The sequence below is a fragment of the Thalia democratica genome, chromosome 2 (assembly GCF_965202585.1).
Source record: "Thalia democratica chromosome 2, ktThaDemo2.hap1.1, whole genome shotgun sequence".
In the NCBI taxonomy this organism is placed as follows: domain Eukaryota; kingdom Metazoa; phylum Chordata; class Thaliacea; order Salpida; family Salpidae; genus Thalia; species Thalia democratica.
In genome coordinates, this window is record NC_139166.1 from 47,436,978 (window position 1) to 47,459,223 (window position 22,246).

General features: G+C 26.8%; 1 protein-coding gene across 1 annotated transcript; it reads right to left on the bottom strand.

Annotated features, from left to right (window-relative positions):
• Window positions 1–9,752: 9,752 nt before the first annotated feature.
• LOC145830151 (proliferation-associated protein 2G4-like) lies at window positions 9,753–20,994 on the bottom strand. Its single transcript, XM_082938043.1, has 9 exons — window positions 20,860–20,994; window positions 20,344–20,472; window positions 18,656–18,764; window positions 16,241–16,403; window positions 13,826–13,968; window positions 10,970–11,130; window positions 10,507–10,653; window positions 10,116–10,243; window positions 9,753–9,897 (listed from the first exon to the last, which is right to left on the bottom strand). Exons 1-9 carry the CDS (start codon window positions 20,954–20,956, stop codon window positions 9,799–9,801), a joined length of 1,176 nt encoding a protein of 391 aa, XP_082794169.1. The 5' UTR covers window positions 20,957–20,994; the 3' UTR covers window positions 9,753–9,798.
• Between the last annotated feature and the right edge of the window lie 1,252 nt (window positions 20,995–22,246).

Here is a 22,246-nt window from a genome sequence, read left to right on the forward strand (position 1 = left end):
AACGCTTTACAACGATGATACTACTTTTTGTAGGTTAAATAAAACATTTTAGTTTAAAGTTCAACTATTAACTGTTAAAATAAATTTATAAAACATTAAAATTTGTATTATTTATAAAAATGTCAGTGGTTTTATTTTTACTGAGTAAACAAAACTGCTTTAGTGTCTAGGTTGTCTGTTTTTAAAAATAAACTAAAATTTAAAAAACTTTAAGCTAACATTTATGATATATATCAGGTCATTAGATTTGTCAGTTTGATTTTAGCTATTTTCAAAAAATACTTTTCTGTTTATCAGAATCATTAGAGAACGTGGCCTTCCATTCCCTTTGTAAAAAGCGCGTGAAGACAGATATTATAAAAAATGCTTATAAGTTAGGTATGTTATTTTGAATTTAATTACTTTAATTATTTAAAAACAGGTTTTTGTTCTTAGAAAATAAACAATATGAAATATTTTTATATCAAAAAGAATAAAAGTTTTAATTAAAACTCTGGTTTTATTTTAGCAAATAAAAATTAAGTTTGTTTAAGCGAGCACTAAAAACTTGTCTGTTTTGCATAAAAACTCTTTTGCACGAAGGGTAACTTTTGCTCGAAGAAGCTTTCGAACGAAGTCACCTTTGCACGGAGGGTCGATTTTGCACGAAAGTTTTACCAGCACAAGAAACAGCTTATCGACCAAGGGTAAGAGCTCGGGGTAACATTATAAGTTTATTTTAGTGAACGAAAAAAGTGCTCAAAAAATTGGTACTTGGACCTGGTGCACAAAGAAACTTTTGGTTATTGATAGTTGCACACCATGGATACCTTTTAACTTTTTGTCTAGGACAGTGATAGTATAGATAAAATAAAAATTAAATATTAAGAAAAAAACCAACCAAGGGTAAGGGTTAGGGGTAACAGTCAACAGTGATTAAAAAGGATAATTAAAAAGTTTAAACCCGTGCTAAACTGACGCTTCGTGCAAAAGTTTCTACTCGTGCATAAGTAATGCCGGGCAAAAGTTTCTATTTGTAAAATTTTTGACACCTACCCTATTTAATTTAACTTTTGTTTTAGATATTTGTTAACTTAAAAACTAAATACTCGAAGCTCAAAAGCTTTGTTTAATTAAATTAATGCTTTTTATATCAATCATTTTTTAAAACTACATCAACTTTAAGTTATTTTAAAGTTTACTTTTACGAGTAGCTTTTTTTGCAGTTTAGTTTGATTTACTAAGCAAGTAAATAATTACTGAAAAAAAAAACACATAAATTTCTTTGTAAACTTATAGTTAAGCAAGAAAAGAGTACTTTTATGGCCGCATATAATTCTATTTTATATCTTAGTTTTAACCAAGTACTGCTTAAATTTTTTTGTAAAAAATAATAAAAATAAAAACTCAAAGTTTTATTTTTGAACTAGTTTTACTAATACTAAGTTATTTAAAATAAATATTTATGGTTTAAACAAGCGGTTATTAAGCTTTTTTAATGTTTTAATACTTTTTGGAAGCTTATTACTAAATTTACCCCTTTTTGGAAGTTAATTAGTCCTGGACAAGACTTTAAAAGGTATCCGTGGTGTGCGACTCGATGACCGAAAGGTTCTTCGTGCACCAGGTCCCAGGACCAAATACTTTGAGCGTATTTTTTGTCGTTCAATAAAGTATGACTACAAATTACTAAAGTTATCCGCAATATACAGAATAGTATTTAGTTTTGAGAAAAACTATATTTTCTAAACTTAAAGCTTATTTAATATAAAAAATCGTAAAATTTAAAGAGTTTATTTAAGTTAAATAACATTACAGTTAAATAAGAACTGATAAATAAAAAATAATATAAATCAACATTAATCTACATTATTTGCAATAAAAAAATTACCCCTAAAACAAGGGAATTTACCACCAGGGATAAATTTTCCCTAGGCTGAGAATCGCTGGTTTAAAGTAAAATAATTTTAAACAAAAAGTTTTAAAAGCTTAGTAGTATCCTTTTCTTTCGTTAACTAATTAAATAAATATTTTAGAGTAAGTAATATATTATTTAAGTTTTAGAAAACTTTGAATCTAATACCTATTTTAATTTTTCATGTGTTATATTTTTTTCTTATGTTTTTTTAGACGAGTTTTACCACATTTTTTTTTTACTAAGTTATTTCTATCAATGATGCAAGAAATGTTATTTTAATTCTTTGTCTTGTTAAAATTGAATTTTTTCAATTGTTTATCACACCCTTAATAAATATTAGTGTTTGTAGAAAGTTATTTAGGTTACTTAGCATTTTAGATTAAAAAAAAAAACTTTAGTTCAAATACTCTAAGGAAACAAGTTATTTAAGTATCTTATAAGTTTAGTAATGCTTTATTAAAAATTTTCAATTAGTAAAAAATGCTTACAAAAGTGTTATATAGTAATTTTGTTTCTAGTTACAGAACTTTCTGTAAACTTGCTCTAGCTCAAGAACGGCAAACTGCGGGCTAGGGTTACTTTTTTTCAAACTTTTTAGAAACAATAAAACGTTTTGTGCTAAAAACTTTCATTCGGTTCTTAATTAACTAATTAAAACTAACTACTAGTGCTTTAACTTTGCTTATTTCATCATATTTATGACTAAAAATAGTATTTTTTAATTGATTACTGCGGTTATTTTAAAATATGAGGCCTCGAAACAATTTTTCTATAAAATAAGTCCCGCAAGCAAATTTTTCTACAAAAAATTAATCCGAGACTAATACAGTGCTGCTATTTTATGCTCTAACCTAAAAAATTAGGTAAAGTTTTTTACGGGCTTTTTAGTTACACAACCTTTAAAATTCCTTTAAATCACACTCGAGTGCACAAAAAAAAAATCAAAAAAGTTTTAATTTTAAAAGAACTTGTTATATTTTCAAGAAATTTATGCCATATCCTAAAAAATCGTCATAAACATAGGTATTTTTGTAAAATTCTTTTAGATCTTAACTTTGAGGTAAATTTATGATAGATTTTTTGATAATTTTTAACCTGAAAAAGTTAAAGTTGACTTCAATTCAACTTCCCTAACTTTAAAACATTTGAGCACAGAGAAAAAGTTTTGAAAACAATAAACCTAATTCTACATTTTTATGTATAACGCTTGAATAGATAAGAGATATACTATTAGACACAAAAAAGACGATGTCCCTTGCAAGCCTTAAGACCAGGTTTTGCAAACAAAAAATTCTAGCCCCTCGGGAACCGCTCATTTCCAACCCGCGCACAATTCTTACCCGATCAATTCTACCCGAATAATTCACACCCGAACCAACTCCAACACGAACCATTTCCACCCGAATTAATTTCTACCCAATCAATTTTGCACGTCACTTTTACACATCATTACTTTTGCACGGAGAGTTATTTTTGCATAGTGTCCGTTTTGCATAGGTGTCACTTTTGCACGAATTATAACTCTTTTATGATTGCACTTTGCACAAAGCGTTCTATTTGTATCATCAATTTTTTACTGGTGCCATGTTTTGCGGTGGGCGTCACTTTTGCACTGCTAAATTTATTTTTATTTGATAAAACTAAGTTGACGAAATTTATTTAAACACATTTATATTAAAAAAATTAAACTTAAATTAAATTAAAAATTTAACTAAAAATATAAATTGTTTTAAATTTAAGCTTTACCTGTTTAAACATTAATTACGTATTAATGTAAAACTTAACTTAAATATAATTTAAACCAAACATAACTAAAAGCTAATTGAAAACTATTTTATTTTAAGAAGATAAAAACATGAATTAAAATTTATTTTTATAAAAGTACAGAAGATTCACTGAACAAACTATTTAATTTAAGTTTTCTTATTTTGGACTTTTCTGTTTTTACTTTGGTTTTCATTTTTTATATTTTACCAGGTCAAAATATCGACACTTAATTATACGCTGTTAAAGCAACAACTTTTTTAAAAGAGAGTCTGATAACAAAATAAATTTTCAAGACATGTTTACTGCTGACAATATAAGCAATACAATTTTTTTTATTTCACTTGGAATTAAGGTACAAAGTTTATACTATATTTATAACTTAGTTTGAATTTCTATTTTTATATTAATTTTTGCTAAAATAGTTCTTAAAATGTTATAAATAATTTTAAATAGTTTAAGCCGATTCTGGATCCTAAATGTTTTAAGTTTTATGAAGTTTGCATAGAGAACAAACTTATAAAGTTAAATTATTATAATACCAATTATTAGTAAAAATTATTATATATAAATATTTTGTTAAAAACTACACAATGTTATTGTCTAAATATTTTATTTGAAAACTAAGAAAAAAAAACGTTGTAAAAAAAAATCTACTAATATGAAATCTCAGTTCAAATGTTAAATTTCAAACTACTTATAGGACTGTTTTTGAATTTCTTACTTGTATGACGTAAAAGAAAATTAAATGTTACAATGCTTTAAAAAATTAAATAACTTTTTTTTATGATAGGCCTCACATCAGACTTTTACTTACAATAACTTGCAAAGCAACTGCTTAAATATACAAAAGTAAGTAATTTAGTAAAAAACATTTACTCATACCAATACAATTAAGCTACAAAGAAACCTATTGTTTTTTTAAGTTGTGATGAAGAAATAAAAGTTTTTCGCCGGTTTTTGGAAGCAATCGATTCCGCTTTTGTTCGTACAATTTACAAGCTTCTGAAAATAGCCTTTTAGAATAAACAGAAGATGGTAGTGTAAAAAGATACCTTCTTGCAAACCTAGAAAGATGTGTGTATTTTTTTCTTGTTTAAGTTCCAACAAAACAAGACTTCAGCTTCTTACTTCTTCAGCAGATACTTTTTTTTCATGCAAAAAAGTCTTAATTTCTGTCTCAATTTCCTTATTAACTAAATTTTGTTGTTCTTTTTCGTGAGTGGTTGAACTTCTTTCCGATAAAATTGTAGAAAAGAACGACAAAACATTTTTAGGAACATCATTTGTAGATATTTGAGCTCTAGGTTCTTTAGGCGGTACTAGAGGAACTTGACCACTTTGACCAGTGTCACGACAACTATGATTTTTTACTTGTGATTTTAGTAGCTTTACAACCTTCTGTTTGAAATTAGGAGAGAAAAAGTCAAATCGATACCATGGATCAACGGCTGTTGTGAGTTAAAACAAATCATTATCATGAAGGTTTATTCATGTGCTGTTATTAGTAGTATAAAACCTTCTTTCGAAAGCCTCTTCTATATTTTCTGCCGAAGTTGCCAAGATTGTAGAACAACTTTGGTATAGACCTGTCGGACTATTAAATTTATGATAAAAAAACTTTTTAGTACTGCTGCATGTGGGATTACACTTGACAGCAATGCGTATTGCGTTGATTTTAAAATATTTCTGCCATACTGTATAAAGATATTCGAGCAGTTCATTAAGGAGGCTAACAAGTTTCCATTTATCGGCTGTAAGAATAATTTCGGGTTTAAATTTGTTGTTAGCCACTTAGTTCTGGACACTTGTTTATAATTTTTCTAATCTTTTTAGCATTAGGTAGAGTTTCACCATATTTCAACATGTTGCAAAAGTAACTAGGCGTTTTGCATTGACACTGACGAACCTAAAGTGACCTAGATTTTTTTAGTTTCTCGCACGCTGTAGAAGAATGATTAAAGTGGTCAATAGTTTGACGGGCCTTATCTATTGAACACACTTATTTTACTTTTTGAAAACATTGAATCTTTAATTATAAATTAAAGCGTGTGAATGAAACAGGGTGCTAAAGAGGATTCTTGCAACAACATACCAGCCTTCATGTTAAATGAATTGTCGCGCAGAAAAACGTGAATGCGGTTTCATATCAATACCCCTATTTTCAAGCATCTCCTTTATGTTTTCACAAATATTTAAGCCAGTGTGAGAACCTTCTATTTCCTTACAGTGTAAAGTTCGGTGTTAGAACTCAAAGCTTTCATTTAACCAATTAACTGTTAAAGAAAGATATGATGTCTCGGTCTTCGAATTCATTCACTGTCACTTGTAAATGAGAAAAACGAAGCTTCTGATAACTTAGTTTGTATTTTTATCTTCAAATTTTCATAAGTCTGAAGAAGCATTGTATCAGTGAGGTACTTATAATTGGAATCAAGTAATCTGGCTCTAAAGCAGCCAACAGGTCTATGGAACCTTGATCGCTAGTAACTGAAAATGGTTGGTAGTCTATAGCAATTATGTTAATAATTTTTTCATGAATTTTGATTGTTTATTTTCCATCGTTTAACAGGGCGATAACTCTCAATACTGGCTTGGTATATGCTGTTAGCTTGCCTTGTTTTGTAGTTGGGGACGAACTATCGCTGACTGCTTTATTGGATGATGACTTTCTAGGCTCTATTATTTCCCTTTGACGTTTTGAATTCAAATGCTTTAATAAAGAAGAAGTGCTGTACGAATTAGCATTAAACTCTATGATGAGTTTATTGCAAATTGTATAACAAGGGTCTTTCTCACTTACGTTGAAAAATTTCCATGCAATTGACATTTTAAATTAAGGAGAAATAAACTATGTAACTGTTATAAATTAATTACATTAAAAATAATATAACTAGTCTATTATTTCTTTTATTTTTGCTACTATTTTTTCCAATGTCAAATGCTTAAAAATGTTTTTCTAACTTTAAAAAATTATTAGAATTCAAGTTTTTATCAAAAAATGTAGTTATAAAAAATTGAATTACAAGAAATTGGATTGAACTAAGTTTTACTTAAATTAAAATCTAGATTATATATTTTCAGAAATTTTACAAGTTCTTAAATCTACAAAACTCTCCTGACCGTTTGTAAACCCTAATTACTTAATATCTAATTACTTATTTAAAAGAAGAACCAAATCATATTTTCCTAAATTTGTTATAATGGAACTAATAAGATATTTTCTACTCCAAAACTTTTTTTTTAATTTTCATTAAAAGTAGGTTAAATAATGGTCATAGTTAAGATGAAAACTTAATAACTTTTTGTTAAACTACTGTATGTACCTGCATTTTTAAAACAATTGATTGATTAACTTAAGTTTAAATAGTTCGTTTTACTTGAACTATTTTATATATATTAAATATTCAAATTACAATATTCTGGCTAGCTGTCTAAACTGCACGAGCGTACAAAATTGCACAAAGATACTTTTGCACGAGGGGATAAAATTGCACGGTTTTTTTTATCACTGTTACCCATAACCCTCGGTCGGTAAGTTATTTTTTTTATCACTGTTACCCTGAACCCTTACCTTCGGTCTGTAGCTTTTTTTTTTTATTTTTATTAATTTTTTTTACCCCTAACCCTTGGTCAGTAACTTTATTATTATTAAATTATTTATTAGTTTTTTTTTACTTAAGTGTAAAAATTTAACTCGTGCAATCGTATTCATTCGTGCAACTTAAACCCGTTCCCCAATAATCTAAGTATATAAAACTGAAAGAAGATGATCGTGGAAAGCAAAGTTTTGCCAGACTAACTGGATCCGGCCAAAATGCAACTAGGATCCGGTAGATCACTAGTTTCCAATTAATTAAAAGTATCCCAAAGCTGGCTGTACTACCTATTTTGAAGTAATTTTAGTATATGGGGAAAATAGGCGCTCGATTTTGAAATTGTAGGCAGTTATAGAATTATTGTTTGCTATTTAAACTTTGAAATTGAGGCGAGGATGTTAACAAAACGGGTCAATTCTGCTCCAGTGAATGCTTTAGACAGAGTTTCACCACAGAGTGGATGTCCCTTGAGGGTAGTGATGTACCGGACCCGGACTTTTTTTTCAAATTAGAATCCGGCCGGATCCGGATATCAGACAAAAATGGCAATATCCGGCCGGACCCGGATAGTGAGTCCGGTACACCACTAGTATAAACTAGCCTGAGTCAGAATGAGGTTTTTAAAAACTGAAAAATAAAAGAACTTAAATCTAATAATAAGTAGAACAGCTAGCCACAAGGTTTACAAATTTAGGTTTTATTTACAATTAAAAATCGAAATCAAGTTCTTGAACCAAATACACTTGAAAATTACCAAATATTGAAAACTGGATCGGCTCAAACTCATTCAAAATTTAAAAGAAAACTAGCCTGAGCTTTTATAAAAAACTAAACTAGCCTGAGGCAGTCAAAGATTTTCTAACATTCCCAAAATTTTTCAAACTAGCAGGGTTGCCACTGTTTAAGTCAATAAAACTAGCTAGAGTGAGTATAAACAAGCCTGAGTCAGAATGAGGTTTTTAAAAACTGAAAAAATTACTTTAATCTAATAATCAAAAGAACAGCTAGCAAAGGTTGACAATTTGGTTGTTAAGTTGTGGTACACTTAACTTATTAGTACTACCCATCATAATTAAATCCTACCTTATTTAATTAATATCTAACAAATACTAATTTCTAACTGAGACTACTTTCTATAATCAGACACGACAGTTTTGAGTGATGAATCTTTTATATAAAACACAACAAGAAATACTAGCATATACAAACTTATTAATTACTTTGGTAACACTTTAAAAACTGGAAGCTATTTAAATCTATATCAAAAGACTTAAAACAATAAACTAAAAATTAAATAAAACTTTTAGTAAACAAGAAACTGTAAAATTTTTAATAAACTATTAACCTGGCTTAAATATTAAAACAATTAAACACCAGTTGAAATATTCACTTATCACAAAATTCCACAAAAAAATTCAAGATATTTTGTTGCTTCAAGCTGCACACCAAACTAACTAACTGCTTACAGATAAGCTGCCTATCATGTTCTGATGTTTTGTTGCATCAGTATTTAGTTTGAAACATTTCGTTATATGATTCTCATTGGCTCGTATATTCAACCGTATTAACTCTAAATATTCTCTGAGCTTAACTTTAAACAATAAATAATGCAAGTATTCATTCTAAAGTTTTCAATTTTACAACAAATGTAAAGAGTTGCATTTCTGAAATGTTTATTTCATAGTTTAAATGTAAACAAATGTAAATTAGTCACGTGTCGAAATGAGCCAATCACGGTAGGTGTTTAATTTTAACTGACGAAAATGACTCTTATTAATTTACACAGGGTTTTTGAAAAAATACTTTTCAGTATGCTCTTTTCTACTAACTAGATCCGGGTCCGGCGAGATCTCTGTTAGGATCCGAACTTTTTTTTTCAAATAAGAATCCGGCCGGAACCGGACTTTTTTTCAAATTAGAGTCCGGCCGGATCCAGATATCAGACAAAAATGGCAATATCCGGCCGGACCCGGATAGTGAGTCCGGTACATCACTACTTGAGGGTAAATTTAGGCTATCAGGCGACAACAAGGTAAATGGGCAATAATAAGGGAAGATCAAAAGTTCTGCCTAAATGGGCGAAAAAAAATTTTGAAACCTTGATCTAAATCAATCGTTCAAAATACACCTTTTTGTAATTGATAAAACCTTATATAATGGAAGTATCTAAAGAAGACAGAAACTGATTGTCTAGTAATTGTAAAGACCAATACCAAACCGACAAAAGACAATTGTAGGTTTTGAAATACACTTATTTATAATTCTAAATCAAACTAAATTGTAAACTTATTACATTTAATGCAGATATCAAATAGTCGTTTACTATAATTTGTATAAAATGAAATTTCAAAAATATTTAATGTTATTAACTGTTTTTGTCAGATTACTATGATTTTCGTAGTATTTAAAACTTTTGAAAAATAAAACTAAAAGATAATAAAACAATTTTACACATTCCTAATATGTAAAAAAACAAAGCACAAACTTCAACAGAAAAGTTCTAGTTTATTGATGCAAATTCGAAATAAAATAAAAATTTTACTGTTGTACAGCAACTTGTTGCGCAGAAACTTTGTTAGCAGCTCTCTTCTTCTTTTTCTTCGCTGCACGACGGCTCATTGAAGTTTGAAGAAGCGCCTAAAATTAGTTAAATTCACATAAACTTATGACATAACTTAATAAAAAAGGTTTTAAAACAGTTAATTATTATTTTTTCAAAGGTATGGTATATTTATTTGTGAGATAATCAAATAACTGTTAACTGCACCAACTTATGCAATTCAACAAATTATTATGTAAAATTTCCATTTAAACAAGCTACTCAAGTTTAATGCAAGAAATAAGACACAACAAACCTTCATATCAGCATCAGTGACATCAAGTTCACTGTTTATGACTGAAGCGTCATAAAAGCTTGATGTAATTCTCAGTGGTCCGTTCGGCATCAGTAAAGTTGTGTACTTGAATTGTGCTACGATTTCATCTTGAAAAAAAATAATTGATTAAATCTATAATTTTTTGTAGTTAATGTGGTGTAGGGTAAACTGATTTCAAGTAATTTATTGCATTAAGGATTTATAACAAATAAGAAGTAGAAACAAACACTTTGATTCAATTGGACAAAAAGTAGCATCAAGCAATACATTTCTCACAAATATAAAACATAATTACAACAAGTTTTATTCAATTAAAACTTATCAGTAACAACTTATAGCAGTGTTCAAAGAACAAAGCTTGCAAACTAACTGTCTTTCTCGTATATGACGGGGAAGGGCGTGCAAACCCCGTGCTTCACGCATTCAACCACCCCCATCTTGCTCTTCTTCTCGTCGTCCAAACCCCGCAAGTTGAAGCACATCGTGTCGTGCTTCTTCTCGATTTCGCTGAACAGCGCTGTTGGGAATTTCGTTTGTTATTTTACTGACCTTTTTAAACGAAGCCGTAATAATTTAGTATGGTTTAAAAATTAGAAAACGGTAATTTGTATACAAATTTGAATGTTTTAAAAGAAATATTTATTAGATTGATGTTGTTGTTACATATCAATTTGGTTAAAAAACCTTATATGTTTAATATTTCGTTTTTGGTTTAAATATTTGTTCGACTAAATTTTTGGTAAAACTTTAAAACTTTAATATTTTTTAATAACAATTTAGATAAAAAAAACTCTTCTTAAATTTATTTTGATAATGATCAATCAAATAAATACCCCGTGACGCTTTCATTTTCAGCTGGTAGACAATGTCAGGGTTTCTCTTGTAAACGGTTGTTCTAGTGCCTGTTTCCCTCGCGTTACCATCTCCGGTGCTGGCGAAGTTGTCGAGCGCGTAAACTTCGTGAACGTCGAACTTGTTTTCTTCGTGGTCTTGCCTTCAAGTAATTGTGAATAACGATAAACAATGTTATTAGTCAAAAACTCTTGGCTACTTCTGGTCACATTCATCAATTATTATTTTTTTAAGCAAATTTAAATTTAACACTATAAAACACGGTTTTAGCACAAACATTAAATAATAAACAGTGTGAAAAGAAAATGTTGTGGTCTAACACATGCTTTTTACAAGGTTGTCATTGTTTGAAACAAAAAAAGACTTGCATGAGCAATTATGAATTATCCCAAGTCAACGGGATTGTCATTCTTATAAAGAAAAAAAAAAGCTAGCCTAAGTGACCGGAAACTAACCTGAGCTCAAGAGAAAACCGAAAAAAATTGACTAAAAGTTAAAAATAAACTAATAATCAAGCTTAAATACATAAAGTACCAAAACTATAGCATAATAGTAACACAACTGAAAAAAAGTAAAAAAAACTGAATTTTGCAAAAAAGTTATAAAACTAGCACAAGTCATCCTGAGTAGCCTCAGTGTGGCAACCCGGAGTTATTTAATCAACCTTTCGCCTTTAAAAACATTTTTTGCTTTTAGTGCAATGTATTTTTACCTTAGACTACCATTTAACATGTTTTTAAATCTTAAGTACAAGACTGGTAAGTAATTGTTTCTCATTTAAATTAAAACAAAATTTATTAATAACATACCTTAACTTAACAATGTAAATTTAAACTGTAATTAATTCATCATAAATCATAATTTTAGCAACTTAACAAAAATTGAAAGTCTAACAATTAAGTAGAGCTAATTAAAAGGCAGAGATGTCTTGTAAAAATTTGTACTAACACTAAAAAATTATAAAAATTTATTGTAGAACAACAAAAGTCAATAAAATATAATCTAATTTCATTTAAGTTTTAACACAAGATTTACCAAAAAATTTCAAAAGTTATGTAACTGGCCTGAATTTCTAAAACAACTTTTAAAAAGTTTAAACTAGCCTAAGTTTAAGTGAGTTTTTCAAACATTTTCAACTAGCAAAGTTGTTTGACGATTCTGTTTTTGTAGAAATACTATAAAATAGTCAAGTGAATTAAGGTTATTAAACGAATACAAATTAAATTAAAACATAAGCTTTATTGAGTTTATTACTTTACAACTGTTTCACGTTTGCACGTAGATGACAAGTTGATAAACTTAACGATAAAGAATAAAGTAAATTTATTAACTTGTGATCATCGTGCAAACGTGAAAAAAATGAAGGTTAAAATGTTAAAATGTGAATTTGTGAAGGTTAAAATCAGTAAAACTTATGTTTTTATGTTATTCATATTGGCTTCTTCAAAGTGTAGCTTTCTGTAAAATTAATTGTTACCTTCTAAAAACATTACAAACATAGTATGTAAAATGATCTTCTTTTGTCTTAAACTTAGATTAGTAAGTAATAAACAAACCAGTAGCCACAAACATAAATAAACACATTTTAGTACAGGAGTAGGTATGCTTTATAAAAAATGATTTGGAGTGACTTTAAAAACCATATTTTTTACTGTTTTATAAAAAATAGGGGATAGAATAGTTTTAAAAAGGGACTGCGCATTTTTTTAAAATTAAGACTGACATGTTTAGAGTTTAGACCAGAGTTGCCACTCTTTTTTTAAAACTTTTCCAGGTTTTTCAAAGTACACATTTTTGGGTCTATTTTTAGTTTGAAATTAAGTTTAAGGTAAGAAACGGTAAATAATACAAAAAAAAAAAAAAATACTGTAAAGCTACTTTAAATATGTTTTTAAGTAAAAAACTTTTTGATGATGACATTTTTTTAATTTATATGATAAATTTTTTGAGTAAAATCAAAATTTTACTACTGAACATGTAAAAATTGTTAAAATTCCAGGTTTTTTTTTTTGCCTGAATTGTCAAATTCAAGGTTTTTCCAGGTAAAGTGGCAAACCCTGTTAGACTGAAATTTTCTTTAATCTTGTTGGTCGGCGCCTAGTTGAGCTTATAACTAGATGAAATGGCATAGCCTATTAGTTTAGTTGTGATAAATTACAGAAACTTTTAGTTTTTTGTATTAACAATTACAAATGATTTTATTAGGTTTTGATCCTAGAAAACATCATAAGAAATTGAGTCGATGAACTTAAAATAATCATGGCCTTGACATGTAACGGCTACAGACATATTTAACGTTTTACTTTATATATTAGCTTACTCAATCTCGAACTATATAATTAATTTTAATTTCAACAACTTTTCGAGTTTAGATTAGACATAATTTCACATTACAAATCACAAAGCAAAAGCTAGTTTGAAAGCTACTAGTTAAAGTAAAACGTTACTTCTTACTTACTTATTATTACAAAAAAAAAAATTTTTATCTTGTCACATTTTAATAACCTACTTAAAAACAAACTGCTTCTAAATCTGCTCAAAGTTTAGAGAAGTTCAAAAATTTTCAAGCGTTTAAAATGCAATATTTCTTAAATAAACTTATTAGCCTGACATGTATGAACCATTTTAAAAATAAAACAATGACATGTAAAAATAAACTTTTCGAATATTTAAAAATCAATTGATAGAAAACTTTGAGTGCGGCCCAATGCCGCAGTTCGCCGGTTTACACTTTAATGTATTAGTTATAACATTTACAATTCCTTAAAAAAATAATAAAGCCATTAAGAAAAAAAAACTTCATAAAAACAAGGTTTTAGAAAAGTATATAAACTTACTTGAGTTTTTCACTTGGGTTTGAAATAATTGTTTTTTCGCCATTTATTTCATTATGCTTAAGTTGATGAGATAACATACCAACTACTGGTGTGCAATTGAAATCTTTAGCTATTTTGTTCCAAGCTTCAGTCACTTGAGCAGTCTGTAAAATTAATGTTTAACTATTTCAAAGTAAAAATAATTTTCAACAAAAATTAAGTTAAAAGAAAACTTTAAAATAATTAAATTAGTAAAGGAAATAATTCTGATCGTAGAATAAAGTGGTTTCCCTTATTTTGAAAGCTAGCGAAGTAGATTAGCAATGAAAAAAAGCTCACTAGGCTAACAATTAAAATATTTCTTCTGAACAAAATTTTAAATAAAGATGTTGAAAATGAATATTTTATTTACAACCAGGTTTCGGTGATATAAAATTGCGACCTCTTCAAAAGCTTTTTACAATTCAGTAAATTGAGCAACATTTTTTAGTTGAGACAAATAATTATAAATAAAATTTTAATAAAACATAAATGTATTTATTCAGTTCAACTTGTTATAATGATAAAAACTTCTTGCAAAGTGTTTTAGTACACTTTTGGAAACACAAGTACAGTATATTGATTACATTATACTATTTTAGTTTTTGAAGTTTTTTAAATAATACTTGATGATATAGCAAAATGATCTTCATGTCGTTAATTACAGTAGTAAATAATGATTATAAATCACAAAGTTTCGTCAAAAAAAGCGTTAAATAGTATAACTGTTCAAAATATAGGTTTAATCGTTTGCTAACAAAAGATCCTAGTGAAATAACTTCACTGGAATATAAATAAAAACAAATTGTACAATAATCTTCCTTTATTGGACCAATATATGTTTCTGTGTGTTAACGAATCAACACAATTCAACTGGGTTCTGTAAAAAAATAATTACTGTAATGAAAGAATAGAAGCATAGAATAAAGTGGATGTATACATGTTTTTTATTAAAATAAAATAATTACTACAGATAGTAGTTAAATAATAGGTAAAATACTTAATATTAAATCCGACTGTTATAAAACTATAAAATATTTGTAATTATTAAGTCTAAAAAAATATGGAAGGTGATATTCACCTTTATACCTTATATTTACACCTTCCATATTTTTCATTCACCATTCACATACACATTTACTTAACATATATTAATATAATTATATATCCTAAATAATATATAACTTTATTCATTTATTATTTATATACCTATTTCACACAAGTCACTTTCTATTCTCCGACATTTCATACATTCACTTTACCCTCCTACTATAATTATTCACACCTTTATGTGTTAAGTTCCAAGTTTAATTCGAAGCCTGTATTCAAATCACAGATAAACTGTGCTTTTTTACCTACTACGCCCAAGAGAGCTAGAAGGTTTTTTACTGCAGGTTTATACTTAGCACATGACCACTTTGTTATTTTACATTTAAACTTTCATATATAACACAGTTTACTTATTAAATATTTAAAATATCTGTATGGGTATTTAATTTAAACACCCGACTGCTACTTCATCAATCAACTATATATTTTTATTTTTTTATAATTATTAAACACAATATATATGTAATTTAAGTCATTGTGATTTTATGTATGTCGCTGCAACTTAATTATCAGTCAGTACTTTGTAAGCTCAATAACAAGTTTTTTTTTTTGTGCTTTGGTTTCTAAAATTTTAATTTTTTCATTTTAGATTTTTACATTTGAACTAAATCTGCTTCCTAATTTTATCTTTGATTTAATCTTTACAAGCATTTAATATATAATATATATGTTACATCGAGTTTCTGTGACTTTTATTGTCTTCGCCGTTGTTAAGTTTAATTAAATTTTATTGATTCACTAACTAATGGTAAATGTTTTATTTTTGTCCAAAACAGATTACAAACATAAAAACTAAATTAACAAACTTTGCAATACAAATTAAACAGTTGAAATAACCTCATTTATATTGTGACGTAATTATTAGATGTATTGAATGTATTTCGTTCATTCATTAACAACAGTAAATTTGAATCAGTTATTCATTCCATTAACATGAGTGCTTTGTTTAAATTATGATTTGTTGTTTTGTTGTGTATTTTAGTTTACTTTAAGTGTTTTAGACTTAATAATTACAAATATTATATAGTTTTATAACAGTCGGATTTAATATTAAGTATTTTACCTATTATTTAACTACTATCTGTAGTAATTATTTTATTTTAATAAAAAACATGTATACATCCACTTTATTCTATGCTTCTATTCTTTCATTACAGTAATTATTTTTTTACAGAACCCAGTTGAATTGTGTTGATTCGTTAACACACAGAAACATATGTTGGTACAATAAAGGAAGATTACTGTGTTTTTAGTTAAATAGTATATTTAGAGAAAAAATTCAAGCACCTTATTTTCAGGTTTTACAAGTCTAATTGCAGCTTCTGCCATGTTATGAGCTGCTTTAATAGCATCCGCCTTCTTTCCAACGACGGGGTTATCTTTGGTGGCTCCAACAACAAAGGTGTGGGCTGCCGCTGCTATGAATCCGTCAATGTGCGTTCCCAAATCACTGTTTAAAGTTTTATTAAACTTAAATTTCATACGCGACTAAATGTGTTTTTTTCTTGTAAATTAAATCTGACTAAAATAAGTAAAATAGTTATGAAATATTTCAACTGTACTGGCTTGAATTCGTTTTAAAATACAAAACAATCACTTAATACTACAACTGTTACTGAAGGTTCTAAAATAATTTCATTCTTTTACACATCACATGTTTTTTAAGGTAAACGTTATTGAAAAAAAGTTAAATTTTGAGTATACATAAGATTTCTACAAATTAATCATTTATTAAAATTAGTTTTAATTTTCCTAAACTTATTGTTTTCAATAACATTTTTGATACAATTTGCTTTAAAGCTACTGAAAACCTTTAAGAGGACTTTAAAACCAATAGTTTTAACATTTTATTTGTCGATAAGATAAAGTATAAAAAACATTTTTAGCACTTATGGTATAATTTTGAGTTATAAATAAACACATACCACAGTGAATAAAATTTATTGATAGAAATAGTAGTTCTAAATTCAATTTCAGTTTGTAGATAACAGAAATTAAACTTTAACTTAATAGTTGTAACTTATCTTTAATAAAAAGTAGTATGGTATATTATACAAGGTTGCCACTCTTTGAGTAAAAAAAAATTCGATAGTGACCTAAAACTGTCCTGAGTCATCCTGAGTTTTTTAAATTCTTAAAACATTTTTTTAAACTTTACAAACAACTTATATAAATTAGGTTTTTCAACAAAGCTGGTTATAAGATAACAAAACATTGTATCCAGGTCTCATTAAAAATCTAGAAAAACTGGCCTGAGACTTTAAGAAATCTTAAAATTATCCTGAGTTTTTCATAATAAATTTAACTGGCCCGAGTCATTTTGAGTTTTAAAAAATCATAATATTCTGTGTAATCCTGAGATTTTCATAAGTTTCAAAATAACCTGATTATCCTTATATAACGAAATGGCATCTTTAATATGGTACTTCTATGTTTGAATATTAAGGCCATAGGGATAGAGGGGGGTAAAAAACTTTTTTTTTACAGAAATAAACTTTGGCTTTTATGTGAAAGCTTTAAATACAAACTACAAGCCAGTTTTTATAGAGTTCAAAAATATCATTTAACTTTTGAGAATTTTAATTTTTTGTAAAAAATTTCCAATATAAACGTATGGACCGCAAATTTTTTGGGGTCAATTTTCTCAGAAATTTTAAAACTCACTAAAATCTATCTCCTCTTTAATTTTTCAAGCAATCTTCTTAAAATTTTCAGGAAATGTTCCTTATATTAAAAGGAAAAAACATTACTTTTGAAGTTTAATAATTTAAAATGACAAAAATTTTATCACAAAAAAAAAATCAAAAAATATATTTTTTACAAAAAAAAATTTTAATTACAGAGTAACGTTCTTTTGTTTTTGTATAAAGATTAGACTGTGTAAGTTTGAAGAAAATTGCTTGAAAAATGTAGGAGGAGATAAATTTTAAACAAAATAGTCTTTTTTCGCTGTTTTAGTTTTCCTTTCCCATAGGGAACCTATAATGCGGCCCTATTTTGACTGGTCATATCTCAAAAAATAATTTGAATCTTTTAAAACGATAAAATGCATCTTGAAGCTTAGAAAAAACTCTATAAATTAAGATCAACTTGTAAAAAACATAGATTTTTTTATACTTTAGCTTATTTCAAAAATAACAATCTTCTCAACTTTTACCCATGTAACTACAACTTTTTTATTCAGAAATTTTTAAATAAGTTTATAAAATCGAGAACATTAATTCATTATATTTTATTGTTTAATCAAAATGAAAATGTCAATACTTTAATTGAATAGGTTAATCATTGTTAAGTTTAAATTAAACTATCACTCATTTAGGCACTTTACAAAAAATATATATATTTTACAAGTATAATATATTAAATTTTAGAGATAGAAACAAGCAAACCCTGTCAAAAATCAAAACGGCTGTTTTTGTTCGCAAATACTTACTCAAATTTTATGATTAGCAAAACGCCGTCAAATAAAGTATTTGCGTACAAAACAGTTGTTTTCATTTATTTTACAAATAAAATTACAAATAAATTATTTAAAACACATAATTTTAAACTTATTACACTTGAACTGAGAAATCCCTACTTTTTGAGTACAAAAACCAAACGTGTAAGAACAAATGTAGATTTGTTGTAAAATTAGTAAAAAATAATTGTAAGAAATTTAAAACTTTTCAAATTTTTTATGTGCATAAACTTGAAACTAACATTTTGACAACATCTCCATCAACTAGTTCTACTACATCTTTTTCGCTGTCAAGGGGAGAATAATGACAAACACAATTGTTTACCGATATACATGTTGGAAATGCTATACCTGCAAAGTAAAAGGAATGTTTATACTAATTTTGTTATTGAACGAAATATTTTAATTTTTTATTGTAAATAAACTTAATAGTTTTAACTTTCAAATTGATAGATTTTAAAATAAACAAAACAAACATAACTTGTTTTCAAAATACTCAAATTCTATTAGAATATTATAAATATGAACTAATTTAATAAGTTATAGATAAAAATGTTTAGCTTTAAAGCCAATTGAGAATTAAAAAAATTTACGTTATGAAACAAGAAACCAAAACAGTAAAAAAGGCTATTTCACTAAATATTTATTATCTCTATCAGTTTTCTAGCAATCCTTTTAAACTATCTCAGTCTACCATAAAATAATAATAATAGTAAGACTTTTTTTTACTATTTTTTTTATGTATTTTAGTTTAAGTAATAAAATGCTTAATTTTGACTTATTATTTTAATGCTATGTTAAGATTTTGTATAATTATACAAAAAAATTCTATAAATTTGAGGTCATCAATATAAAAGCTTATAAGTTTTTGATTTATGTATACTTTTGTGCTGGTCATTAAAATTTTCCTTCAAACACTTGTATTGTATAACTTTTTACAAAACTTAGTATTCATTCAGTAAATAAAAATTTACCTTATAATTAGTAAGTTAAGCAACATTGGATTCAGGAACAAAATCAGGAACTTAAGCAGAATACACAAAAAGATAAAAACAGAGAAAAATTAGTAAAAAATAAAAACGGTTGGTATATTTTATAAACGAAATGATTTAAAAAAATTTAAAACAAGGATTATTTTTGTATTGAAATAAATGAAAACTTAATAAACAAAAAAGCAGAACATTAAAAAATGGACAAATATTTAACATAATATGACTAAATTCAGAATAAACTTAGTTAATAATACAGTTTCTATTCTAATAAGTAAAACAAAATTTCATGATAAAGAGCTTTGGAAGTTTTAAACCAATAAATTTGTACGAAATTAGTAGAATAGTTATTTTTAGCGAATAGTGTTGATGGAAAATATAATATTAGGAGTAAGTAAACATCAGCAGCAGCTAATTAGGGCAAAGCAGAAATATTAAATTATAATCAAGTTTTAAATAGTGTAAATTTTAGTTTTGCTAAAATGCTTGATATCTAATATTTTGAAGTTGATTAATTTTTAAATTATTTTTAATATTAAAATAGAAAGTCACACAGCATAACTTTTTTTATTTAAAAGTTAATTGCATATTGATAGTCAGAATTTCTTTTAAATATAAATTGAACAATAATACTTCAAAATAAAATATATTAACTATAAAACAATTTTAGAAAAATGTAAGCTAAATTTTATAATTAACAAGATATACTTAAAAAAAGGTAAGCATGAAAGTAGATCTGATGTAACTTGTTTTACAATATAATATGGGTTTTGTTTGACATAATTAAGTGTTAATGCAAACATAGATTCCAACTGCATAAAAATGAAATATCAAACTTTCAGTTAGTTTATATTCGAAAGTTACGACTACACATAAAAACTAATAAAGTGAGTTTATTTGCTTAAAGCTTGTACTAAACAATTGTAAACCAAACTAATCACCTTTGAGCATTTCTTTTTCCCTTTTGAAAACTCGCTCAGCCTCTTTAGTAATTTGCTCATCACCAAACTTGCAAATGTCACGAACATTAGCTCCGGCCGAGCACATTGGAATAAGTGTTTTCAATACCTCTACAAAGTTTATTAAACTTAATAATTTTTTTAATTTTTTATTTAACTTCTTAATAAATAGAAAAGTTAAACAAAACATTCTTGTACAATGAAATAAACATTTTGTGAAAACTCATCAAAAATTGTTTGTTTATTCATTGTAAGTAATTACATTTGCAAATTTTAAAAAATCAATTATTTTGGGAGTGTTGGAACTAATTATATTTTCAAAATCTAATAACCAAAAGTTTTAACTTTAGAGCTAAATTTACTTTTAATTTACTAAAGGTTTGAAGTCTCAGGCTCAACAACTAAAAAAAAAATATAATATATAAATATCAACATACATTTAAAGAGTAATCAAATTTAATTCAAATTTTACTAAAAGATATTTTATAAATAACTAACTATCATTCATTTGTCCAGCCATTTTGTATTTGGTTACAACATAGTCATCAGCTATTGTTAATTCCTCCTCATTATCTGAAGTTGAATAGTCAGACATTGTTAATTTAATTGGCCTAAAAACTTTAAAAACTAAAATTCTGCTGAAAATATAAATTGGATAATTAGATTCTTTACATAACCAAGATGTAATCTGTGATACTTTAAGGTGTGAGCTAGGTGCTACATGGGAATTGAAATAAATACTAAAATCTTACAAAAATTAAATTAACAAGTTGAGTAAATTCACTTCAAGAGAATAAAATCAACTTCATTTAAGTTCTAACAAAATTCTGGTGTATGATGTTTTAAAAACTTTTGAGTACACTATTTATTTCTATAAAAATCAACTAGCCTGAGTTTTTCAAAAATTTTAATTATCTTAAATAACCCTGAATATCTTGAGAGGTATTTTAAAATTTATTCATAATAAGGTTTAATTGAGGGTTTACCAAATTCCTTTTTATAATCACTCCTTTTTCGGAAAAATAAAAATAATTTCTTCTATTCATTATAAACCCAGTGAAAGATTTAAATCTCCCGTAAATTGTACCAATGACCTTTTTTTACTCTTTATAACAAACCTCAGACAATCTAGTGCAAGTTTCAAACCTCCTTTTTTTCCTCTTAATTACAAGCCCCAGAATATCAGATACCTTTAATTACTAGTCCCCCTTTTTCCTACTGATTTACTGAAATCACCCTAAAAGGGAAAATATTGCCCATAGAGAAACCCTAGTTTAAACGATGTTAATTCAGTTCAGAGAAAGGGTTAAAGGCATAGGGAGTAAAACACTTTTTTTCAAATTTTGTTTTATTATTTATATAATTAGACATCTTATTACTTTTTATCACTTGTTAAAACTCAAAGTAAGTTTCGAGATATAAGCAATCAAAGTTAGAGCATCCAATAGGTTATTTATGGGTGGCACAAACTAAAAGAGCAAAAATAGACTATTTCAGTAAAAACCTATCTCCGCCTTCAGTTTTTGAGCAATTGTTTTTGAAAAAAAAAGTAATTAATCTCAAATAAATTTTAATTAACTTGTAGAAAACTGATTTTTTTATTTCTTAAAAAAAAAATTACAAAAGTTAAGAAAAAAGTTGATTTTTTTTGGTCATAAATTAAACAAACCTTTTTTGTGATTATAATTGTTGAATGGCTTAACTTAAGCTTAGATTTTGAAAAATCGTCCAAGGTATAGATACTTATGATCATAAGTATATGTGCTGTACTTAGAAAAAATTTAAAGTTCTTAGCCGAACACATTTTATTGTTGCAAAATAATAATTACTTAAAATCAACACATAATTAAGAAGTGGTTCTTAAAGGTCATAATATTACCAAGAT

Bases quoted from the DNA above. Each gene is read 5' to 3' on its own strand.
- LOC145830151 (XM_082938043.1), bottom strand. From the start codon at position 20,956: ATGTCTGACTATTCAACTTCAGATAATGAGGAGGAATTAACAATAGCT. The intron at 20,473-20,859 runs GTTAGTTATTTA...TAAACTTTGTAG, and splicing joins GGCTGGACAAATGAATGATA to AGGTATTGAAAACACTTATT. The intron at 10,654-10,969 runs GTATTTATTTGA...AATTCCCAACAG, and splicing joins GAAAATGAAAGCGTCACGGG to CGCTGTTCAGCGAAATCGAG.